Source organism: Micropterus salmoides, unplaced genomic scaffold (assembly GCF_014851395.1).
Source record: "Micropterus salmoides isolate LMB-PRFRI ecotype aquatic unplaced genomic scaffold, ASM1485139v1 Ms_hic_scaffold_16, whole genome shotgun sequence".
Lineage (NCBI taxonomy): Eukaryota > Metazoa > Chordata > Actinopteri > Centrarchiformes > Centrarchidae > Micropterus > Micropterus salmoides.
This window is the reverse complement of record NW_024040707.1, coordinates 28,920,402-28,945,115: the sequence shown is the minus strand read 5'-3', so window position 1 is coordinate 28,945,115 and position 24,714 is coordinate 28,920,402. Positions and strand designations below refer to the sequence as shown.

Below are 24,714 nucleotides of genomic sequence, written 5' to 3'. Positions count from 1 at the left end.
TTGTTCCTCTCTTCACAGAGAGTTTGCACAAGTGGAATTGCTCTTTATGAACCTACTGAACTATCGACTACATGATCTATGGACACTACAAAGTTTTTCATTTTATAGATTTGTCGTATCTTTAGCACTTGAACAAAAATAGATTAATTAAAATAGATTAAAATGATGATCTAGCCTATACAAAGTACAACAAGCATTTATTGTTAATAATCGCCCTGTAACCATAAAATAATTTAGGTTTAATACCTTGCTATAATTTATTTCTTAATTTCTTTTTGTACTGTAAGAAATTGTTTGTTGAAATAAAATGCACGTCGGAACCATTGTATGAGATACGGTTTCTTCGACCTCTGTGCGATGTTACACTTCTGGCAGAGGAAATGGCGGCCGTTGGGTTAACGGTGGCCAACAAGTCAACTGTCGAAGTTGACACCGAAACTACCTAACTTCCTCTCACCGTACCCGGCTCTGTGGCCACATAAATATGTTTTTAAGGGGAGTGAAAGCCAGTGTGTGTCCGATGGTAGAGACATAACAGGTAAGAGCTGCTGACAGACCAAGAACGTTAGCTCAGATGCTAGCCAGTTAGCTTTAATCCCATAATCTCAGTAACGTTAGTTAGCCTGTGCTTCTTTGCCACCCCCAGGTGCGGTGGCGTTACGCCATGGAACGTTAGTTGGCAAATGTGTTGGTTTTCCCTGAAAGTAGTTTCTCCAGCGTTTGAGTTTGGTGGTATTTAACGCCACGGCATTAAGTGCCACGTGTATTGGCAAGATATACAATTAGAGACGGTTTGTAAGTTACAGCGTGGGAACCACCCACTTCAACGTTACCTTCAGTTCAAAGTGGCTGGCAGTCACCTTACTGTAATGTTACTGCACTCAGCCCGTTGCTTTCATGGCAGCTGTACTCTGTGGAAGACAGTAACTTAGTAAATTTACTCAAGAACAGATCTGAGATACTTGTACTAGAGTATTTTCTTTTCATGCCACTTTTCTGCTTCTGCTCCACTAACGTTAGAGGGGATATCACAACATTTTTCTGACAGCTTTAACGTTAGTTACTAATTACTTCGAAAAATTAAGATTTGCACACACAAAACATATGAAGAGGTTATAAAATATGATGTTTAGTTTTAAATTAAACTACCCAACAGTTTATACAAGTACAGCTGGAAAGACTAGTCCATGAATTATTTTGATCGTTTAAGTAGTTTTCCATGCTTTTCCTTTTTAATGGTTTTAATAATATGACTGTATCACTAACAGTATTGAGACAAAACAAGCAGTGTAAATGTGTCACTTTGGGCCACTGGCAATTGTGATGACATGTCTCGCTATCTTCAGAATGTTTACACACCAAACAATCGATTAATGGAGTAGTAGTACAAAGTAGTTCAAAATGAGCTCCACATCAACCAACTGCAACAGTAAAATCCTGTTTTTACATTAGTACATGATTAATATTAATCTCATCGTATAGTAGCAAAACCTGCTGCAGTACTTTTACTTCATCAGTGCCAAATGAATGCTGTCTTCACCAACTTAGTGTGGGGAATGTAAATGTGAGGTAAATTTTTTTTTTAATGTAACTAAATATGCCAAACTCCTCAATGCATCTGGAATGATTAAATAACGACACCTATTCAATGCAACAGGCACATTTTGATTAGTTCTCAAGGTACTTAAGTTTGCTACTCAGGCCTGTTTTTATATAGGGAAATGTTACAGTATGTACTTATGTCTTTTACTTATGCTGATAACGTTTATTTTGCTGCTACAGGAACACCAGACTCTTGACATTTGGGAACACTGCTGGAACTGTAGACCCCTTGCAGAGGAATGGCCAATGAGCAGAAACAAAGTAGGGCAGAAACATTTGTACTGGCTGGACCGAATGGTCACAATGGACAACAGTGGCAGACTGGAATGAGTAACTCGGTCAGTCACTCTCCAGGCACTAACCACATGTCGAGGATGGCTCGCGTTGCTTCAGATGTAAGGCAAAAGTGTGCGGCCTATGTGCTAGCACTGAGACCATGGAGCTTCAGTACCTCGCTGACACCGGTGGCCCTTGGCAGCGCTTTGGCGTACAAACTGGATGGCTCTGTGGATTTGGTCATCCTGATGGTGTGTGCAGTGGCTGTCCTTGTAGTCCATGGGGCAGGCAACCTTGTAAACACCTACTATGACTTCTCCAAAGGGATTGACCACAAGAAGAGTGATGATAGGACTCTTGTGGATGAAATATTGGCACCGCAGGATATTGTTATGTTCGGAGCATTGTTATATTCTTTGGGGTGCTTGTGTGCCACTCTGCTTTACTTCCTGTCTACACTTAGACTGGAGCACCTAGCCCTCATTTACTTCGGGGGACTCTCCAGCTCTTTTTTATACACTGGAGGTGAGTAAAAAAATTTACTTGAATCTATTGGATTGCTGCTTTGCTGTTCATCTGCCGCCTCAGGCACTAAAAGCACAATCTCTCACACACACACCCTACCATAATCTGCACTAGGCAACATTGCATGTTAGTGGCTCAAGGTGCCAGCAATAGGTTAGTGTTGAAAAATGGGAACTTGCATATGATGTCAAGAAAGTGTGCTGGGACATGTTTCCCTATACAGAGCATTTGCTCACTGTGGTTGAAAAGTTTACTTGTAAACTCTTTTTTTATCTGTCATACAATTTGTGGTAGCCATGCAAATAGTTTGGGTTTTATGTGTCAGGGTTTTGGTATATTCGCCTATGAAACATGTTCATCCACCCTAAAAACCACCAGACTGCAGAGCAGCTTTTCCCCCATGCTATCAGACTCTTAAACTCTAATTCATCCTCAGCGCTGCTCCATTGATCAGTGAATATTGTTTATTTCTGTTTACCATTTTAATAATTGCTTCAGTATTAATGTATATTGTCTGCTTTGTAGCTGAAGGGAGTTACAAAGGTCAATTTGAGATTGTGACAATAAATGTACCTACCTATCAATTGTGTAATGAGGTAGAAGTGTTTTGACTAGTGTATCCCAACTAAGTGTGATGTACTTATTGTACTAGCTATAACATGTCTGAACCATGGCTTTTGTATTTTTCTGAAGGTTTAATGGAAATGTTTAAAATTCTGTTTTCATTGTCACCGGTCTGGGGGTGAGGGTATAAGCTGCTTAGTAACTCAATTGTTTTGTGTATTTGTTCTGTGTTTTGTATTTTCTGTACTAGGTATGTTAGATATAAAATATATTTTTTTCCTGTTGTATTATGTATGTGTGCCTTGGTACCCTCTTGAAAACAAGACGCTGCATCTCAAGGGGCTATCCACTAATAAATTTGAAATAGAAATTTCTACTTCTCAAAGCACTGAAGAGTTAAATTTGAAACACTCAGCAGCTGTGTGTTTTTGGTGGCAGTTGATTCAGATACAGATGTCTGAAAACCAGGGTACATTTAACTGAAACCATCTGCATGGCTAGATAGTAAGTGAGAAAATACTTTACATTTGGCAGATGTTGTCAGGATTAACAAATCCCAACCTCACTAACTGAGCTACAGTCACCTGTTTGTTGGGATTTGGGTGAACTGGCTCTTTAAGGCAGAGAATATTTTCCAAACATGACACTAATGTGTAACATTTTTTCTTCTGAAAGGAGCTTAAGTGTTCATTCATCACTCTGTGGGTGGAGATGTACAGTGTAAACTTTCCATCAGAATTTCTTTTTGCAAAACACATTCTTGCAGCTTGTTTTAAAGATGTGATGTTCTTTTCTGTTGCAGCCTCACTATATGATTTAGGCTAATATTGTGATTGGTGTGTTTTTACCTTAAATGTTTTCCTGATTTATTTAAAAAAAGAATTTATAGAGTAATTCTACTGTCACTGACAGGTCACACAAAGATCAGTTTACTTGCCATGTTGTACTACTCATCCTGTGAAAACAGTTGTCTTCTGTCACTCTGGAGGAGCTTTGTGAAGTCTGAGAAAATAAACCAGGTGACGTCACCAGGGTTATCTCAGCTTAGGCTTTGAGACTACAAATATATCACAGAAACCCTGTGTTACAACCTGGGGACGTGAAGTTTGAAAGACTTATCTGTAACCCCAAAGATCATGTTTTAATTTGTAACCAAATGCTACATTTGACTTCTGCAAGTTGCACATACAGGACCAGAGCGTATGAATGAAACACTGAAAAGAGTTGCCTGCGAGAGAGTTTTGTTGACAACCACTAATCAAAAGGCTAAATGCGGCATCTGTTTACTCCTTTCCCCAGGCATTGGCCTCAAGTACGTGGCCCTGGGAGACGTGGTAATCCTCATCACCTTCGGCCCGCTGGCAGTCATGTTTGCCCACGCGGTGCAGGTTGGCTACCTGTCAGTGCTGCCGCTGGTGTATGCCGTCCCACTGGCCCTCAACACAGAAGCCATCCTACACAGCAACAACACCAGAGACATGGACTCTGACAAGCAGGCGGGCATTGTCACCCTGGCCATCCTTATAGGCCCCACACTGTCCTACGTCCTCTACAACCTCCTGCTTTTCGTCCCCTACGTGCTCTTCTGCATCCTTGCCACCCGTTACACCATCAGCATGGCGCTGCCCTTGCTCACGCTGCCCATGGCCTTCCCGCTGGAGAAGCAGTTCCGCAGCCGATGCTACGCCAAGATCCCCCAAAAGACGGCCAAGCTCAACCTCCTCATGGGACTCTTCTATGTGTTTGGGATCATTCTGGCGCCGCCTGGCAGCTTGCCGTTATTGTGATTAATTAGCTTTGATATTTCAAATTTTGTCGTTTTAATACAGACTAGTTTATGTATTTGTATGAAGCTATCTGAGGGCTTTTACCGACTTTAATTTACTTTCTAATTTATTTGTTAAACAGAAATTTTGTTTAGGTCCTCCTCTGCGACGCTGAAGGCATAATAAGATGTATACGTTTCAGTATTAAGCCCGCTGTAATGTGTTAAAAGTAATAAGTGTTGGTGTCATTTTGTAGAGGTAGGAAACATTTTCATCGTACAAGGATGGACAATAAACCCACAGTTGCCATATTTGTTCTTCTTGACCTAAAAACATCAATAAACCATTATTCCCCTATTCTCAACATTATACGGTATATACTGTTAATTTGTTTATTGTGAATTATGTGTTTTGGGAAAGCCAAACAGTACTTTATTGGATTGTAATAAAACCCACTGATGCTTATATCCCATGTGTTTGTGGATTGTGGATCAAAGCTCACTTTTCTAACAGCATAAACAAATATAATACAATATAACATGCAAGTTAGCAATCTGAGTTGTAGCAAAGGACATAGAGAGATAAAGCAGCACATTATCTCAAATCCAAAATGTGGCAGTTGAGTGGCTGAATGGACACTGAATAAGAAAATAACAGTTGAAGCAGAAATGTTGGCCCTAGTTTCACAGTCATCAAGCTGTAACCTTCAGGTGTGAACCACACTTAAAGACCGGCATGTATTCCTTAAGACATTCCCCTTGTGTTGGTAGAGTGGGACACAACACACTTCTGACAGTGTTTCTAAATGAAAAGCTCAAGTTTTCAAATGACACTAGACGGGTATTAGACACCACAAGAATCATCACTTTTTTTCTTTGTTACAATACATGCATGCATATTGTTATCTAAGGAGGGTTAAATCAAGGGCACCCTACGGGACTGGTTGACTGGAACTGGATGTCCCTTTTGGATTGTGTACACATTTAAGTGGACAGTGGCCTCCACATCGGAGTTCACAAGAACCAAAAGACCACATCCTGGTGTTTTTGAACACTAAAAATAAGACAGGCTGGTTCTCAATAAAAACCACACACCCAAACACAAGAAAAGCAATGCAGTGCATGCTGTCCTGTGCAGTGAGGAATGAGCAGGCCTGTACAGAGGTGACTCTAAGCGAAGGCCTGAGTCAACACAGAAGGGCCCTCTCCCCAGGTAGTTTACCTACCATAACGACAAGGGACACTTTATCGAGGTCAACAATGTTCATAGTTTGGACAGGTAGTGCAGATGATTTGAAAGAAAAGTGAAGGAAACTATCTACACTAGAGTAGATCCAATCTCTCAACAAGGGAGGAGGTTTGCGTCACCACTTATGCCCCACCCACAGCACGACGAGGAGCACTAAAGAAACAAGCGGTGTCATCACCTTGACAGCGACCCCACTGAGGTTAAATTCCTGGGACTTCCAGCCAGTCAGTCAGCCCCGAAGAAGCCTCTTGGATGAGAAGCGGAACGTCTTCAAGTATCCTCAACCTGTTTTACACTACCTGAGACTTGACACGTAGGCCTAAGATGCCCCCCTCCCCCTTTCCCTGTCCTTTTCAGTCAAAGAAACACTTTTTTCATTTGATACGAACAGTAGCCTAAGTAATTGAATAGATTCAATATAGACGAAGTAGCCCATTACGTAAGACGATGTAACATTTTTTCTCCAGTGAAAGTCGCAGTCTGCATTTCATAAGTGTTACATTTACAAACACTGAATTGGATTTGCGTAGCAGGGTATTTGTCAGCAGGGGGCGGTATTAGATAACCATTAAGCCAACACGCACAGAGACCTTTACAGGCTCTGGGTAATTCCTGGTAAATGCCATGGTTGTATATACATAATATTAGTTCAGCTTTAAATCTAACTATGTGTACATTTTGCGTCTTTTGAATTCATATTAAATGAATGTTTTTTTTTTTACTGTCCGGTCCAACAGTATATTATTGTTTATGTTATCTTGTGTTGTCTTTTAGAAACTCCCTAAAACACCATCTGGAGAATATGATTTGGAAAGAAAAGAGCACATAAGGCATATCATTAACCGACGTTACAGGATGTATTTTCATTTAACTGTGATCTAATATTTTATGTGTACATCATGTTGTGAAATTAAATTGCATCTATGGGTAATTTTGAAGTACAGCCATTTGCCATTTAGTTGTTTAACCCTGCGACTCCTTGCAAACATGATTGGTGGTCATTTAACTTGATGAGAGATGAGAAAGAGAAGGACACGTGTCTAGCCTGAGGCATGAGCCTGCTAAATGGCTGACTGTCCACCTGGGGCCCGACAAAGAAAACTGTGGCATGTTTTTGCGCTCTTTTTATATCACCACGAAAAAACCCCTCTGCAATCAACGTTGTTGATTTCAATTTATTTTAAACAATTTGTGTAGATGCTGCACCGTAGCCTACTATATTCCTATTGAAGTTATACAAGTTATATCCTTTTCCTAGCCTCTTTAGCATTGTTTATGGGGTAATATACAGTGGTTATTGTTGATAGTGGTTATCTTTTATCGTTTATATGTTTTACTAAGCAATCAGCAGGGAGCAGTTGAAGGAAGGCCAAAATAGCAGTAATGCTATATATGGACTTTTTTGCACTGAAAATGCACAGTGTAACAACAGTCTACTCCCATTTACCTCTATAAGACTGTTTATTAATTTAAATTAAAAACATGGAAATTCAAAAAAATGGTGCAAAGCATAAGCACGTGTTTTATTATTTTTTTTGCGGCTGGTTGCTTGAAACCAAACCTTGTTGGATTCAGAATTTGTGTTTATTACGAGGAGCACGTGAAAGCAGCATTAGTAGTGACGCAACGCATGGGCGTGTTGTCATGGCTGTGCGCTCTGAAACCTTTCAATATAGTAAATACTTATTAGTCCTAAAACAAGCCATGGCAACGTCGGTGGTGTACAGCGACATGGAATTATATTTTACCACAAAGTAAACATTCTTGACAACGGCACGGTAAGTAGCTACACCATGAAATAAGTTGTTTTTATACCAATAAAGGATGGCCAAACATGAGTTAGCTAGCAAGCGTCATCGTTAGACAAGCTAGTATTACGCACATTACCCACCATCCTCTCTTATTATAAAGCCACACAGAATTCATTTAATAATTTTGCCAACTAATAGTCGTTACATGTTATAGCATATTGTTGGCTAATGTGAAATTTACATGTGATCCACCCATCAGCGCCCCACTTCAAAAGATGAAACGTGTCCAGTTAATTTGCCTGTCAAAGATAACGTTATTCCTAAATCAAAATAGCGGAAACTGTTATGGTGGACGATAGGAAGCAGTTCCAGCTAATTCTTAACTTTCGCTAACGTTACAAATTTTAGAAACTGACACTTGAGCTATAATAAGAAAGGCTGGTGGTTAAGTTATATGTTTGCAGATTAAACCAACGACTTTAGTCTAACAATTCGTTTAAAAAAGGGCTGTCCTTTTTTAAGTACCATTTAATTTAGTAACCAAAGTAATTAAATTGATGAATTATGAACGACGTTTGGTGGGATGTGGTCTCCTCATAACGGAACGGGCAGGATCGGGGCTAGACTAGCTTGTAAGCTATCTTCGGCTAGCTGATTAGTGGGGTGCCGTGCTTGTTTTGCTCTACCTGTCCGCACTGGTCAAGTTGTCAGTCTCTGCTTTACATTGTGTTGGATGGGAAGATCAGTGGTCTTCGCCTGACTTCTCAAAAATACATACGAATGGGTGAATAAGGAGCACACTTAAACCATATTCATCAATGATAGGAGCGCTGTTACAGAAAGAATTGCCCGCAGTTGGTAACATGCTGAACTGACATGTGTTAGCACTATGACATTATGCGAACCCTTTGCAGTTGTCAGCCCTGTTGCAGCTGTCACACACTGGAGCTGCAACTGGACAGTTGCTCTCAGCCACACCCACTTGGGAGCAACGATTCAGTCATCTGCTGTTTCTTTGTCTTGTCCCTTCTCGGCTCCACAAATCTAAATCACAATAATCGAGCATAAAATGCTTGCTGGCTTGCTTCACAGAAATGACTAGTGGTTCAGAGAAACCGAGGAGATCAGTTGGTTGCAATTGAGAAGAAATGGGGAAAATATTGTGTGGCAATTCTCAAGGTAAGAGTTTTAAATTGTTGGAATAACTTTTAGAAAGGGTTTACCACTGTGTTCATGTCTCTGCTGGTAGTTTAAAGGCAGCCTTTACAAAACTAACCTTTAGTAGAATAGGGCCTATTTTTGTCTGTTTTTGTAGTTTAGTGCTTGGTCTCCGAATAGACCTTTTCCTATAAATTCTTGGTACGCATTTGTCTGTAAACATGTTTCTTTTTGGCACTTTAACACTTAAAGGCATATACCTTTTAAATAATTTCTCCATGCCATGTATAGGGCAAATTTATATTATATATTCTCAGTTTACCACAATTAATATTCTACACCATAACTATAGGTGAACGTTAATAAGCTACCTTATGGATTGTAGCAATTCCTCTTGAGGTAGAAAAGCCTCTGAAACTGATCATCAACCTAAAGCACTTGTATAAAACAAAATGAGATGTTTTAGAATCAGTCCAGATTAACGTCTTAGTAGGCAACCACTGACAATAAACAGTTAAATAAAAGTCCCTCTTTTCTGCTGGATGATACTGATGGGCCAGTGTTCTGTTGTTACATTTGGCAATTCAATTCAATTCAATTCAATTCCTGCTTGCTACTAGCACAACCAATCAAACAATCAAAAAAATGCTGACGGTTTTGTTTTATGTCAAGGTGTCTGTCCTGTTAACATCTTTTGGTTGTATTATGCCAGACAATAGAGACAAAGTTGGGAATTAATAAGCAGGATTCCTGTATTCCAATACTAGATTGACAGTATTTGTAGAACAATGTGATGTGAAGTAGCCTACATTGATTTATTAGGTGTAATTCTGCCAAAAATACTCCCATCCTGTAATTTTGGTTCAATCAGTTACCCTATTTGATTACCAAAAAGGCACCATATAACAATATATATCTATGTCACAATATACAAAAAAAATTTACCTCAGAGTCATCCAGTTTGATATGGACTGAATAAATGTTGATCTGTGTGAGAATATCTGGTGCTCATGGCAGCAGTTTGTCAGAGGATGGGATCCAGTAAGAAAACCTATAATTTGAAGCAGCAGGTCCAGGTTAGGTGGCATATATTTTTATTATTATTCTGTTTCCTTAAATTCTGTACACTGTTGGACAATTTTTATATACTGTACAAGTGAAAGGGTGACATGACGTGGTGATGATGGTCAGGTCTACACAATGCATGGTGATAAAGGATGGCTTTCTTAAGTAGTCCAGGCCAGAATACAAAGTAATGGAATAGTGCTTTGTATTGGACTTGGATTTTGAAGTCCTAAACGTTTCCGCTAGTCTTTTGTACTATCCTAGAAGTTCCAAACAATGCTTGGTTACTGTATTATTGCTTGATCAAACACACCACACAGATATATCTCAGCATCTTAGCTTTGTGTTATTCCCAGGCTGCAACAAGCCCAAATATCAGCAGTCCCCTCAGTCTGATGAATGCCATGGTCATGTGTGTCACTGTCTGTTGGAAGCTGTGTGAATGAATGCTTCCTTTTTATGTGATCCTAGACCAACAAGTCTGTTACATGGACAACAGCAGCTTTGTTTACAAGATGGGGAAGTGGTGTAATAAACCTTATTATAAGCCTGTGTCTAAACCACTTCCTAGGCGCCCATTCATTCATCGGCTGTCCATGTCCTGGCAATACCAGCTGTACATTCATGTGTGTGTGCCAGCATCAACAGAATGCCATTTTGGCAGGTCTCTGGAACCATAGTGTTGATGTCTCCTGCAGCTCTGGTCACATTAAGAGTATTGTTGAAGGCTAAGGAAGCATTGGGAAACCTACACACACAATCTCCCTCTTCCCTTTTTTCTGTGTAAGCCCGGAGGAGACTCTAGACTGGTATTGCTCACCAGCAGCGGTTGCACTGCTGGTGACTGAAAATAAGCATGATGTCAGGTGCCCATTCATCAAAATCTCACCCAACCCCACCCCTTTTCTTTTCCCTGAGCCCCCCGCCCAGAACCTCCCACCAAAACCTATTGCCCCTCCCCCTCCCCTCTGTCCTCTGCTTGTCTGTTCATTGGCAGTAGAGCGAATGGTGGCCCCTCGGGCTAATGAAAATAGGGCTGGGAATCCTTGAGCTTGATGCCCATGTGTTCGTACATATTGTCAGTAAACACAGTGTGTCGACTGCACACGCGTGTTACTGGCACTCACGTCCCCGGTGATGGGATATAGCATCAGAGGAGTCCTATGCGGAGCAAAGCTTATTGGCCTGTTTTTATGCGAGAGCAAGGGAACGTCGACCTGAATGCAGCGCTCGTCGCACCGCCGCTGTCCCTGGCCATCCTCCTCCCTCTCCTCCTCCACCACGGTGATAATCCTTGCTGACACAACGCACAAAGGACTAAATGCTGGCAACATCCTCTAACAGCAGGGCTCTCTCCTCTTCCTCCTCCAACTCTGATCCTCTACAGCCAGGCCGTTCACCTGTACAGCAGGATGCTGTTTCTGTAAGACTGTTTGCAACTGGATATCACATCTCTGGAATACTGGCCTGGCTGCCCTCCTCCTCCTCCATCCACTGTATTCCCTCCTCCTCACCCGGTTCATTCAGGGAGCGCATAAGCACAGGGCTTCAGCCCTGAGGAGGCGTTTTTTTATCTCCCTGGATGCTGGTAGGACCACTGGATTTTTCTCACTGTCTGATGCATTCATGTAGCACGGGGTAGGAGCTACTTCCTCTCCTTCCCTGTTTTTGTCGGTCTCTCTATCCATCCTACAGCACATCACTCTACCAACAGGTAATCCGGCTAAACAGCACATGCTTTATTTATCAAGTGATGCAAAATTTGATGTTTCAGTCATGTCTAATTGGGTAATGCTAGCTCGTCTTGTAAGAGTGAAATCCATTCGATGATGCTGTTAATATTTTAAGATAGAGCAGTATATATTCTTTTTATGCAGTTTTATTCGTTTGAAAATGAGATTGGCATTTCAGAAATAAGATTAGCCATACAGCGTCCTTCATCTTTAAAGGAAATATGGCTGCTTCTATTTTTATCAGACTGTCATAGTGGACAGATTTGCTGATTTCACTATTCACTTCCCAAAAAAGGAAGTATGATAATATGCAAAGACAACATGCATGCAGCCGGTATGCGTCCATGGCCATGCTGCTACAGTTTGTTCACATGTCATTGCAGTTTGTAGTAGGGCTGGACTATATGGCCAAAAATGTTATCACGATAAAAAGTTTCATATCTTGCGATCAAGTATCAAATCTTTATTTCTTTTGAGTTTGAAGGTGGTTTAAACTTGTCTTTACGGTCAACATTTGATGCCAAACAGTTGATCACTTCACAAATCTTAGTTAGAACATTCAACAATTATGATAAAATATTTTTCAACACATTTGCATGAGCAAAATTAAGTAAAAGCTTTTTTTCAGTCCTTTTTCCTCAACAAAATAACCATCTTAATATGATAGTATGATTCAAGTGAATAAAATCAAACATTTATTGAATATTTATTAAAAATGTGTTATATTGTTATTGAAAAAAAATTATATTACGATAATTATAGTTATTGTTTTATTGTCCAGCCCTAGTTTGTAGTAAAGCTAGCGATCGCTGTTTGGAACAGACAGGTAACGATCAAACACTGCATCACAATAATCTTACAAATATGGTGATGTCAAAGTTGTGCCAGTAGTTTTGGGTTAGTTAGATTCTTGACAGCGGGTAGCCTAATCACAGCATGTTTAGTGCCCGGGTTAAACGTTAGAAGTGACTATTACAACGTTAGATACTTGGTACTTGTCATATCACATTGTACTATCATATGGACAATGGCTATGGTGCTGCAAAAGATTTTAATCCTATAGTATAAGTAGGATCTTTGTGTTGCTGAGAAGACTGTATTGACTTGATTTGTCAAGCACTGAATGAAGTGATTCTATCTAGATAGCTTAAATAATTTGCATGTTGTGTGTGCAACATGTGACTCAATATTGACTTTTGATATGACGTTTGACTTGAGGTCTAAGCCGTGCGGTTTGGATTTGCACTTCTGTAAATCTCGCCCATCTCACAAAGGACTAGCATTAGCAAACACAATAAATTATCAAAGCTTCCTCACACTACTGATCATGTGACAAGACAGTGCCCCATTATTATACAGAGTAATGTATTTACCTGACACAAATTCCTTTTAGTAGGATCATCACCACTCTTAATGTAAGTTCTTTACTTACCTTACTCTGCCAGTATGTTTGTTTTTGCATGTTTTTGTTCTTTGTTCTAGATAAGGCCTGTCCAGTCCTTGAGCAACATCTGAGCAACATCTGTCAGACAAAAAAAAAACCCTCAACCAAGCAGAGGAGAAAAGAACTTCATGTTCCAAAATGAAGAGCAAAGTTCACAGCAAACCAAATAATAAGTGTGTGCCAGAAAGGGTTCACTCCCCTGTTTGTTGGAGGACTGCCTCATAATTTCTCAGGATTTCAAATGGTCCTTCTTTTTGACCTGGGATAATAGCGGTGCAAGGCTTGTGGTGTCACATCGCAGTGGAGTCACACAGCTGCTAACATGTTTAAAAGTGGGCTGAAGATCATGGGGAGTGAGTATGATAATTATTCACAATAATGCGATATGAGAACCTCATCAAACGTACAGGTTCTTGGTGAGCGTGGTTTGGTGTGCCAAGCTTTTTGTAAAAGGCTCCTGGGATGAAGTTTGCGAATGGGAAGAATTCTTCCGATATCAAGCAGTTTTTTAAATTTTATTCTTTGTAAGGATGCTTTTCGGCAAAGCTTACAAGCTTACTTTGAAGAATTCAGTGTAGTATATTTTGGATTTGTTTCAGTAGTTGCATGTCTATTTAAATATATTTGATCATTATAAATTATTTTCCACAGTACAGAGAGCTTTGAGTGAGATTTGAGAAAAGGAAGGTATGCTGTGCAGAAGCCTAAAATGGAAAATGGAGTCTTATTTTAGGCCTGTCGCCCACTCTGAAGAAATCTTTGTAAATGTGTTATTTACTCAGGGTCCTTATTGATTTTCCTGGAAGTCCTCTGGCCACCAGATGTTTCTGACATGAACCAGTTCCAGCAGGTTTTTACTCATTTCTGATATTAAGGCTGATGAGGCTTCAGACATAGAGCGTGTGTGAAGACTGCATTTTGCTAAGTATTTAGGTTCAGTGATGTGAAAAAAAATGCACAGGCACACAGCCTTTGCTCATTAGACGTGAGGATATAAGCCAGTCAGACATACAGCCCAAGTAGGCCTTTGCTGCTTCACACAGTGGCACGTAGCAATAAAAATAATACTCCTGACTCATTTTCTATTTTGAATCAATCAATCAATGTGCGCATCTAGGTCTGTTGTGCATGTATGTTGGGTTAAGACAGTGAGAAAACAAAATTCTTTATAGGAGTTTTCTCTCCTGTGTTTATGATTTAAGAACAGCTGGGAATAAATGTTATGCCAATGTACAAGTTCCTTAAATGTCTTTTTCTTCTGTGAAACAGGTGGGGGGGGGGGAATTTTGCCAGGTGAAAAAAGTACATACAGTAGATTGTGTCTTAGCAACTAGCATTACTGTCATGTCTTTCTTTTGGTTAGAAATGTATTTTAATCTGAGTTTCACCTGGCATAAAACATCATATGTTTAGTCCGATTTAGAACACGGGGTGGTGATGCACTTCAGTCCCTTGTAGTATTACAACAATAAACAAACAAACAATTAATTTTCATCAATTTTCACACACCTGTTTCACAGACAAAAAAACAAACAAACAAGTAACTTAGAGTAATGATTCTGGCAAAAATTTATTTTTCACCTGGCAAGAATTTTTTTTCTCAATTGCTTCTCAGGGCTTCCATATCTCACAGACCTAGTGTCTCACTTCAGCTGGCTTCTGTGGAGATTCTGATCACGTGGGACCTGTGGGATCCCAATCCAATTGCACACTTAATTTGACAGTGTCTACCAGTGCTACCTACATTACATTGTGTGCCCCTTGGTCACATTTTAGAGGAAATGTGTTTATGGTCTTATCGTCACATAGATGGATTGCTTTAGAGAGCAGGTGGTACATTTCCACAGTTAAAAATGGACCTTGACATCTCACACTGTATGTCAGTACAGTGTGAGATGCGTGTGAGATCCGTACTGAAAAATTCACATTTACTGCTTTGCTTATTTAATTTGTTACATTTTTTACATTGTTATTTTATATTCTACCTCTGCAGTTTGATTGATGTTCATTGTTCATTTGCTGTTAGTTCAAAATTGTACAATACAGTAGGCCTACATTCATTTTTTAATACTAACAATGACAATTTCATCTTCTTTACAGATAATAGTTTGATTTTGAGATACATTTTTTAATAATTTCCACCAGATTTGTTTACAAAACAACAATAATTCTAAATTGAACATTAAAAAGCAAACAGCAGAACAGCTGCTTAGTTTTTCCGGCTGCCCCTGCCTTGGATCACAATAGGCTATTACAAACATATCGCTCCACAATTGCTTTGACACAATACCGGTTGTACACAGGATCGTAATATGGATTGCGATTTGCGTTAGATGGTGAAATAGGCTGTGTTCGAAACTGGCTAAACTGCTGTCTCAGAAGGTGTCTAACAGGACAGTGAAGCATTGAGTGCTGTTCCAAACAGCTCGAACGATCTCTTCCTGTCTCGTAAGATGTCTTCAAACTGCCCCTATAACGGCTGGTTTTTATCTATGTCCCATAAACCAGCGTGGTTGCGGCTGCTCCAGGTTATGAAAAATAGTCAAGATGGTGGACAAACAAGCCAAATTCGTATACAAATATAAGATTTTAAAAGTTTTCAGTAGTTTTCTTGGTTTCTAAGTTAGTGAGAACTAAACACTGAACTATCATATTAGCCCGTGAAAGTAAACGACCAAGTCTGTTAAGTATGATTTCTGAGGGGTCTGTTAGCCATTTACTTTTTCAGTAGCTAGTTAGCTGTTAACAGAGATGCCTTCACTCGAAAGTGATGCCTTCTGAGGCAGCTGTCGAACACAGCCATAATGTGGAAAGCCATTAGGGATGCACCGAATGTTCGACCAAAGAAGTGGAATAGTGGCTGTTACAAGCAACAGAAAAAACAGATGTGTGGTTCATTTCTAAGTGATGGATGACAGGATGTTGACAAATAGGCAGTAAAAAAGTAATTTATTGACAAGTGACTTCATTAAAAAAAAACTACATATAGTACCTTTAAAATGCATAAAAGGTATGCAAATATTTATTTTATATTATTTATTTAACTGTATACATTGAATTGTTCTTTTGTATTTTCCTTGAAGCTTTAGCAATACTGTTCTGTTAACATTCATGCCAATCAAGCAAATATGAATTGAAAAAGCTTTTAAGTTGGACTTTCAGTAGGATAATACCAACTTAATGGAAATTACATATCCCTGAGCAATGTTTTGAGTATGTTATGTGCATTTGTTTATGGTTGTGTGTTTATTTGTGAAGTGGCCAAACGCCTGTCTGGTTGTTTGTGTGAAGGAGCTTGACGTTGCCCTCCCAGATTGGCCCTCAGCAGTGTGTATAACAGAAGCCAGCCCATCTGTTATTGCAGGCAGAGAGAATCCTGCCTGTTTTAGCCCCTAGTCAATCTATAAACTATGATTTATCTTTATGATTTGAACTTCCTGCAAAGCTATCTGACCATCTCCATGTTAAGCTTCTTATGAGTCAAATAATTCATATTATTAGATTATTAGACATTAGATTATATTTGGTTTTGAATTGTTTTGAAAATCTGTTAAGACAAAGTGTGACTATTATCTGGATATACTGTATCTCTTTGAGATTTGTTTGTTTTTATTCATAAATAACTATACAAACTATTTTTTAAGTCACATTATTGGTAATAGTAGCAGTTGTTGTTGTCTTCATTATCCTAGGTAGTTGGTTATTGCAGATTTTCGAGATTTTAGGTTCAGCATTTCATGCGCAACAATCAGAACAAATTTCATCATCAAGTTCATTGGCACAGTCCTAGAATTTGCCTGCTGTCTGCTGCAGATAACATTACACACAAGAACACAAGATATGGAAATGCATAAGTAAATATAGCTGGAGTGTACGTTATTCAGACCAGAAATGTGGCTGTTTTTTGTCAATCTAGAGCACACAGAATGGTTTTCACATCTGCTAGTTTTATGTTTTTGTTCCTACAACTGTGCTTCTAAAACTTTGTCAACACTCATCTTGAAAGTTTTCTGAAAGGTTTTGCATGGTACATCTTGTGCGTTCTTTCTTGAGTTGTGAGTTTCAAAGCTAGTGAGGCTGCTTGACTTATACATTGCCGGCCTAAAATTTCAACAAGAGGTAATTGCTTTGTTGGTATGTAGGAATTGTTCAGAGATGCAATTTTGGGAGTCACTCTTTCTTTCCTTCAATATGTTGAATAAGAGCTTTTTGTGTAGGTAGAGTCATCCAATCCGCCATGTTGTGTCAGAACCAATCCTGGTCTATTTAATAATAATAAAATATCATTGTGCTTGGCCTGAATTCTTCAGCAGAGTGGGTGGCATGGGAGATAGTGGGTATGTGGGTTGAAGAGCAGTTTTAAATATAGGTGGTAGGTTAGGCATGCATTTATTCGGTCTGTGTCTGCAAAACAGTTCCTCAACCCAGAATGCTATATTGTGGGCCTGCTTTACTTCAACATTTGATGTAAGGCTTGGACAAAATTATTGAACAAAATATTCTTCTTAGGTTTATGTGTGGAGTGTTTTAGGTCAAATTCATCATGATTGGATTCTCAGTTATTGGTACATTAACTTGACTTTTTCTATATCCATCCACACCCAGAATACTGGATAAAGTCCGCCCACTGCCTGTGACAGCTCCTCTGTTTGCAGGCTGAAATGTTAGATGATTGCCTGGGATATTATTTCACTGCATTAAAGAGGATAAGCTGTCATTTTGGACAGAAAATAGAGTATAAGCAGCCTGCTTTCCCTCCTTTGATCCCCTACATCCCATATGTTTTCATGCTTAAGCAGATGCCTTTAATACCAAAATGACATTGTAATCTTGATAAGCGTGCAAGTGTAATCTCTGCCACATTACAGACATCTGTCCACCCTATTACTGAAAGATTTTTAGACTAAACCCTGTGACTGAACTATATACTAAAAAACATATTGCGTGAAAATGACCAGATAAATAGGGCATTTGGTGAGCTCAAGGCGATATTCACACAATTGTGGATAGACTTTAAAGCAACATTTACATGTTGAAAGTTTCCCGTCTACATCAGCATAAAGATAATTGACTAACTTTTTGCTGTCCACAGAAAAAGCTTAAGTCTCTTCATCGTCCTTCTAGTTTAGATTAATGGTTGTTGTAAACATGGAAATGATGAATAATTACCACCATCTGCTAAGGAATGGTGGCACGTGATTTCACGGTAACCTCTGTTCTGTGACTTAAGTAATTATAGACATAGTATTATTTTGTGTTACAATATGGCCAATGAAATAATGCAGGTGCTGTTATTTTTTTTTACCAATTTGCTTCTGTTGTTCTATGTATTGAAATACTTACAGTGATTTAATTGAGGGTCATTCCTAGGGTGTTAGTTTCTTAATATTGCTGGAAAGTGGACTTTTGTTGGCATGTTTGTTGAAGGTCAGTCATATAACAGTCATACATCAGCATTCTCTAAAATATTCTTCCTCTACACTACAATATGTGAGTCCTCTTAGGTAGTGCTATTTATATGGGGTGTTAATACAACAGGACCTGTGAGTGTGAGCCTGTCTTTACAGTGAAAAGGGCAAGTGTAGTACAACACGTTTATCATTGTTTATCTTCCCCATATGGTATATGTCAGATTTCTGTTGTTATGGTTATATTGTTGGTAGTACATATGGACAGTTAAATACGCCATCCTTCAGTTTTACAAGCCTGCAGTTTTTCTTTCTTTTCTTTTCTTCCTGTGAATAATGGTGGAGATAGAACACTGCACAGGTGTATAAAATAATATTTCTGATGTGTCACGTCATGTGATTAATAGATACATTGGTCTGGTGATAGTCACGCTTCTCAGCAAGTTCCTTTCCAAATTGCTGACTCAAGTTGTTGTATAAATACTGCTTCTTTCCTGTTTCTAGCATTCATTCAAGACACTGTCATCAGACAAGAATGATCGTGTGTGACATCATACACCAGCAAATGTGTTGATGGTGATCACCAAGACAATAAAGATCATTCCCCAACCAGAAAGACTGGATGTATAGAGAGGTGAGGGCTCAATCCAAAGCCAAAAAAGCTGCCTATCGGTCAGGTGACATACAGCACTGCCAGAGTGAGGCAATCAACAGCATCACAGGCTACAAAAGCAGGAGCTCCCCCATCATGTGTGAGGCCACATTACCAGATGAGCTTAAGACATTTTATGCTTTCATCTCTTCGACAGAGAGTCAGCTCTGAAGTTTACTCCACCTCCAGAGGACCGGCCACTGTCAGTATCCACAGCAGATGTGAGAAGAGTTCTGCTGAGAGTGAATATGAGTAAAGCTGCTGGGCCTGATAACATCCCTGGCCATGTACTAAAAACATGTGCCAATCAGCTAGTTGATGTTATTGCTGACATATTTACCACATCACTATCACACGAGAGTGCTCCTACCTACTTTAAGACACCATCGGCCAGTACCTAAAAAAGTGTCCTGTAAATGAATGAGTACCGCCCTATTCTGGTCAAGTACTGAGAAACATGTTCTCCAGAAATTAAAGAGCAACAACCCAGTCAGCCTGGACCCTCACCAGTTTGCTTTCAGTACCAACAGATCCACAGAGGATGCCATCTCCACTGTTCTCCACTCAGCCCTCACACATCTTGAGAAAAACAACACCTACATCAGTATGCTGTTTGTGGATTTCAGCTCAGCGTTCAACACAATCTCCCCCATGAAGCTGACCAGCAAACGTTGCGCTCTGGGCTTAACTACCACGCTCTGCAAATGGATTTTGGACTTCCTCATAAATAGACCCCAGACAGTTTGGATTGGCCATCACACCTCCTCCACTCTATTGCTCAGCACTAGAGTCCCCTAGAGCTGTGTGCTCAGCCCCCTCCTGTTCACACTGTACACCCACAACTGCATCCACGGAGAGAACTCTGTTGTGAAGTCTGTGGACGACCCCACCATAATCGGCCGGATTTCAAACAATGATGAGATTTCATATCATATATGGTCATCACACATCTCCACGCTGGTAAAGAAAGCTGGTAAAGAAAGCTCAGAAACTGTATACGAAAATTTCCCGTGCCAAGTACTTGGTAACTTTTACAAAGGAGAAATACAAAGCATCCTGAGTGGAAACATCACAAATCGGGGTGTGGGGATGTGTACAGCCCAGGACACTAGGGCTCTGCAGCAGGCGATTGAAACCGCTCAAAATACCACTGGTACCCATCTGTTGAGCATCAGTGATATCAGTGAGGTGCCTATGCAACACCTAAAAGACACTAAAAGTAAGACCCCACCCATATCCAAATCCTGTTTGGCAAGAGATCCAGAAGTATCGTACCACCAGATTTCAGAGTGGCTTCTTCCCTCAGGCTGATGCATCCTCAGCACTCCACCTAGCTTTATTTCTATGATTTATTACTTATTCACCCATGTACTGTAAAAGACTTTTGAATATGTTTGTTTTTTTGTGAATAGCATAAAGGGAACTATAACCTGTTGTAAAGTGATAAATAAATCTGTCTTGTACCTCGTACCTTGAGTTTTTGTATGTCTGTCCACATGACAAGATTTTAACTGTTTTATGTCTTCTAGGATTTCAATTCTAGGTTTTAGGATTAATATATATTAGGAATTATAAGGAGTTTCAAGCATGTCCATACAAATAGATACCTGAGATGTGTACAGTACTACATGAGCACCTTTTGCTTTTTCATTTTGTTTTACAGTTGGTAAATAGCCACCACTTTTAGATGTTTGCTTCTCAATGAAGAATGGGAGTTAAAACGTTTTGTCCATGAATTCCAGATTTATGTAAAAATAGGTTTGTTTTGTGTGCTTTAGGATGTAGGATACTCAGCTTACATTTTTACAACTTGCATCTCATGGTCGCTAGTTTTAGGTTAAGTAGTTGAGTTTTGTGGTTGACATGAATGAAGCCAAAGTATTGTCCTGTCAAGGATGTAAGAACAAGATTGTGTCAGGTCAGGACTTGTTTAGTGCAGCAGGGTTCAGTAGTTGTGTCCAGCTGCTCTCTTCAGAAGTGTGCCATGAGACACAACAAGACCTCCAGTGAATGGTCCCTCAGCAAAGAGAAAAACACTGCTGTGAAATTAAAATCTCCTTGTTTAAAATCAATGGTATGAACCCAAAATCTTCTGAAGCCAGTGTAAAGATTTGACATGAACTATAGACAAGTTAGTAAATATCAACTATTTGTTGTGTTTAGTATTGAAATTGTAAAAGAAGTACCAAAGTTTCATTGAACTTCTTCTCTCTTACCTCCAGTGACCCCTGATCTGTTCCCGGAAACACCCCTGGTCCCGTCCCTGCCCGCAATATCGTCTGCACGAGCCAGCTCCGTCCCTCAGAAGCCTCGGAGGCACAGCAGCGGCGGAAGTGACAACGCTGTCAGGCCCCGGCCGTTGCGCTTAGCCCCCAGGCCAGGCCCCAGCCGAGGCAGCATGGAAGTGGGCATGCGCGTGGTGCGTGGCCTGGACTGGAAATGGGGAAACCAGGATGACGGTGAGGGCCACGTGGGCACTGTGGTGGAGATCGGTCGGCAGGGCAGCACTACCACACCAGACAAGACAGTGGTGGTGCAGTGGGACAGCGGCACACGAACCAACTACCGCACTGGCTACCAGGGTGCCTATGACCTACTGCTTTATGATAATGCTCAAATTGGTAAGCACTCATGACGGGGGTAATCCTAAAACACTGGGTCAACAACAACGTAGAAGAAGTTCTCATTGGAATTCTTCCAATATTAGTGCCAGTATGAGTTTCAGTATGATTCCAAAATGATACTTTTTTGATACGTTAGGCCTACATTAAATAATGTTGTTCTACAAAACCTCTTTGGAGTATAACACAATAAGATACATTTCTCAAATGCATTGTTGATCAAGAACTTTTTCTAAGTAATGAAAGTATAAAACTGGCTAAATTATTTCTCAGATCTGGAAATATCAAATCTCAGAATAAGTAAAAAAGACCAAACTTTGACCAAGCATTCAATGCAATAGTTTGATACTTCTCAGTTGTTTATAATTGGTGTGGTCAAGACACATTTTGATTGTTACCCACAAAGTATTTAAGTTTAATACCTAGCTTTTGATACCCAATACAGGTGTTTTTTGATATATTTTTAATTAAAAAAGCAAGAATGCCATATCCACATTTAAATGCCCACACTTGCTGCTGGGTCATGAGAATTTTGGACATGTGGTCTTGTCTTAATCTGATCAGACACCATCATCCTTCATTTCTGTGGAGTTTTACAGCACCATGGTCAAATTTAGAAGTTCATTTGCAGAAGAAAATATCAGCTTTAAAGACACTCTTTTAATGAAGTGTAAACAAACACGGTTTCCACATGTTTATCTTGCGTATTTGCGCCTGTTTGTCATTGTGGTGGCTTGCGCAGCCTCTCCAAAGCCCATTTTGAGTAAGCATGGTACAGTAAAGACCATCTCTCATCGTCAGCCATCCAGCTCTATTTTGGACTTGAATGACACACACAGAAATGCAGGACTCATTAGCATTTTACCCCATTTAAAGCGACATTTTTCTGCCTCAGAAGCTTGCCCTTCAATTAATGGAGCGAAAGAAGATGAGGAGCTAACGGGGTGGGGGTATTTTTGTCATGCTGTTTGTGCCTCAGTTCTTCCACATCTCATGATATTATCCATTGTGATAAATAACATGCCTTGAATGCTTCAGTGCATATGGGAGATGCATAATAGTAGAGTACTTTTGTCTTACTCTACAGAACATGACAAGTTCCTCAGCTTTTTTTTCTTTGCAACAAAATGGAATAGAAATAGAAACCTCAGACATGTTGAATTTATAACCCCACTCACTTTTCTTCCACTACCTCTCCTTCCCTTCCAGGCGTGCGCCACTCCAACATTATCTGTGACAGCTGCAAGAAGCATGGCATCATGGGAATGCGATGGAAGTGCAAGGTGTGCTTCGACTATGACCTGTGCACCCAGTGTTACATGAACAACAAGCATGACCTGAGCCATGCTTTTGAGCGTTATGAGACAGCACACTCCCAGCCGTGAGTACTGCACTGCCGCTGCCCCAGCACAATTGATCCTCATTTACATTCTAATTATGGTGTCGTTCCTTCAATGTCTGTGTTCGAGGTGCTTGCTCTGTTTATATCCAGTTCGACTCATAGGCGGTAAGACCTTATTAGTATTGTTTCCTCCAATTAACTTTCATTAGCCTGTTGTCTGTCTACACCGGCCCACTGGTCTAGGAAGGAGGGCTTTTAAAGCATTAACATCAGGGTTCATTCAGGGCTTTTGTCCATATCTGCTTGCTTTGCGAAGTTTCCCCTTGAACCCTCTTCTCAGTTACCTCACTTACTTTTGAAATTAATGACTAGTCAAGTCAGTGCTCCCTCCAGTATCCGCTCTTCTGCATCATTTCACAATAAAGCTCCAACTGCTTCAGGCACTTTCTTAATGTCAACTGGATGGCCTGTTCTCATTTTAACATTGTGATATGTATGACCCAGATTTTTTCTATGGTTTAGCCTGGTCCTGGTATTTTCCTGTGCCTGCTGTACAATGAATGGTACAATGAGTGGACTTGTTACTCTTTAGCTTAAATCCTGATGTTAACTATTCGGTTCAAGAGTTACTATTTTTTTCCAGGAGTTTGGAAACAACGATTCGATCGGAATGAGACAAAAGTGTATATTCGTTCAACACCCAATGGGTAGGATTTGGACATTTCTGACTTAGGTGACACTTTCACAAACAGCAAAACAATGCCATTGTAGTCAATGCTTGCTCACACCTGAAGCGCAGCAGCGCATCCCAGAATATGGTTCGCCGCTCCGCTGTGCGAAGAATAGGCAGCCGGTCTATTTTTGACGGAAAACGCATCAAGCAGCACCGAGCAGATGAGCCGGACAGGAAGTCAGACACAGAAACGGCAAAGAGAATCCGGTTGATTTTCAAAATAAAATACCTTGTACAGACTCCCGATCGTATATCAACAATAAACACAGTTAAAACAGACCAAAAAAGAAACAATATGTGGCCTTCTTAACCACGGTAGAAGCACAAAAATCAAGGACAACTTACCAAATAAACTAAATCTAAACAATTCAGCAAAATCAGGCTGGCAAAACGTTCGTATTCTGAAATGCTCCATGTGGGGAATTCAGCCCTGCAAGGAACTGGGGGAAAACGGTTCACAGAGCGCTGTGATCGGTTGTAGAAGCACACAAAATAACAAATAAACAACAAGTCAACAACGTGGGGCAGGCTAAACGCTCCGCTGCTGAAACTTCCTGTGTGAGTTGACAACGGGCTGAGAATGGGTCAAACCGTGGCGCAGCCGTAACGCGGCGCACATGCCGCCTGTGTGAATCCGGGGTTACACCCCTAGCTTCAGATCTTGACGTGATGATGACATGAATCAAGTGTAGTTGCCATCTCTCTGCTGTTTTCACTTCCTGGTATCATCTGTGATCACATTCTCAATAAATGGTGTTTGATCTTTGTTGACAATAGTTAGACAAGATACTGTATCATATAGCAACCTTTGTGGATAAATGTGCCA

The 24,714-nt window shown here is 40.1% G+C and overlaps 2 protein-coding genes across 4 annotated transcripts in view; both read left to right on the top strand.

Annotated features, from left to right (window-relative positions):
• The first annotated feature begins 361 nt into the window (after positions 1-361).
• Positions 362-5,200, top strand: ubiad1 (UbiA prenyltransferase domain containing 1). Its single transcript, XM_038723272.1, has 3 exons — positions 362-538; positions 1,783-2,403; positions 4,267-5,200. Exons 2-3 carry the CDS (start codon positions 1,842-1,844, stop codon positions 4,752-4,754), a joined length of 1,050 nt encoding a protein of 349 aa, XP_038579200.1. The 5' UTR covers positions 362-538; positions 1,783-1,841; the 3' UTR covers positions 4,755-5,200.
• A 2,410-nt stretch (positions 5,201-7,610) lies between these two features.
• Positions 7,611-24,714, top strand: part of mib2 (MIB E3 ubiquitin protein ligase 2) — a 44,671-nt gene continuing 27,567 nt past the window's right edge. The window contains exons 1-3 of one of the 3 annotated variants that reach the window (XM_038723268.1): positions 7,611-7,759; positions 21,415-21,813; positions 23,023-23,194. In XM_038723268.1, coding sequence (XP_038579196.1) covers positions 21,591-21,813; positions 23,023-23,194 — 395 coding nt within the window. In that variant the 5' untranslated portion in view covers positions 7,611-7,759; positions 21,415-21,590. Of the gene's footprint in view, positions 7,760-8,865; positions 8,912-13,330; positions 13,486-21,414; positions 21,814-23,022; positions 23,195-24,714 lie in introns of those variants that run through there. The other 2 variants (XM_038723267.1, XM_038723266.1) reach the window with 2 other exon arrangements.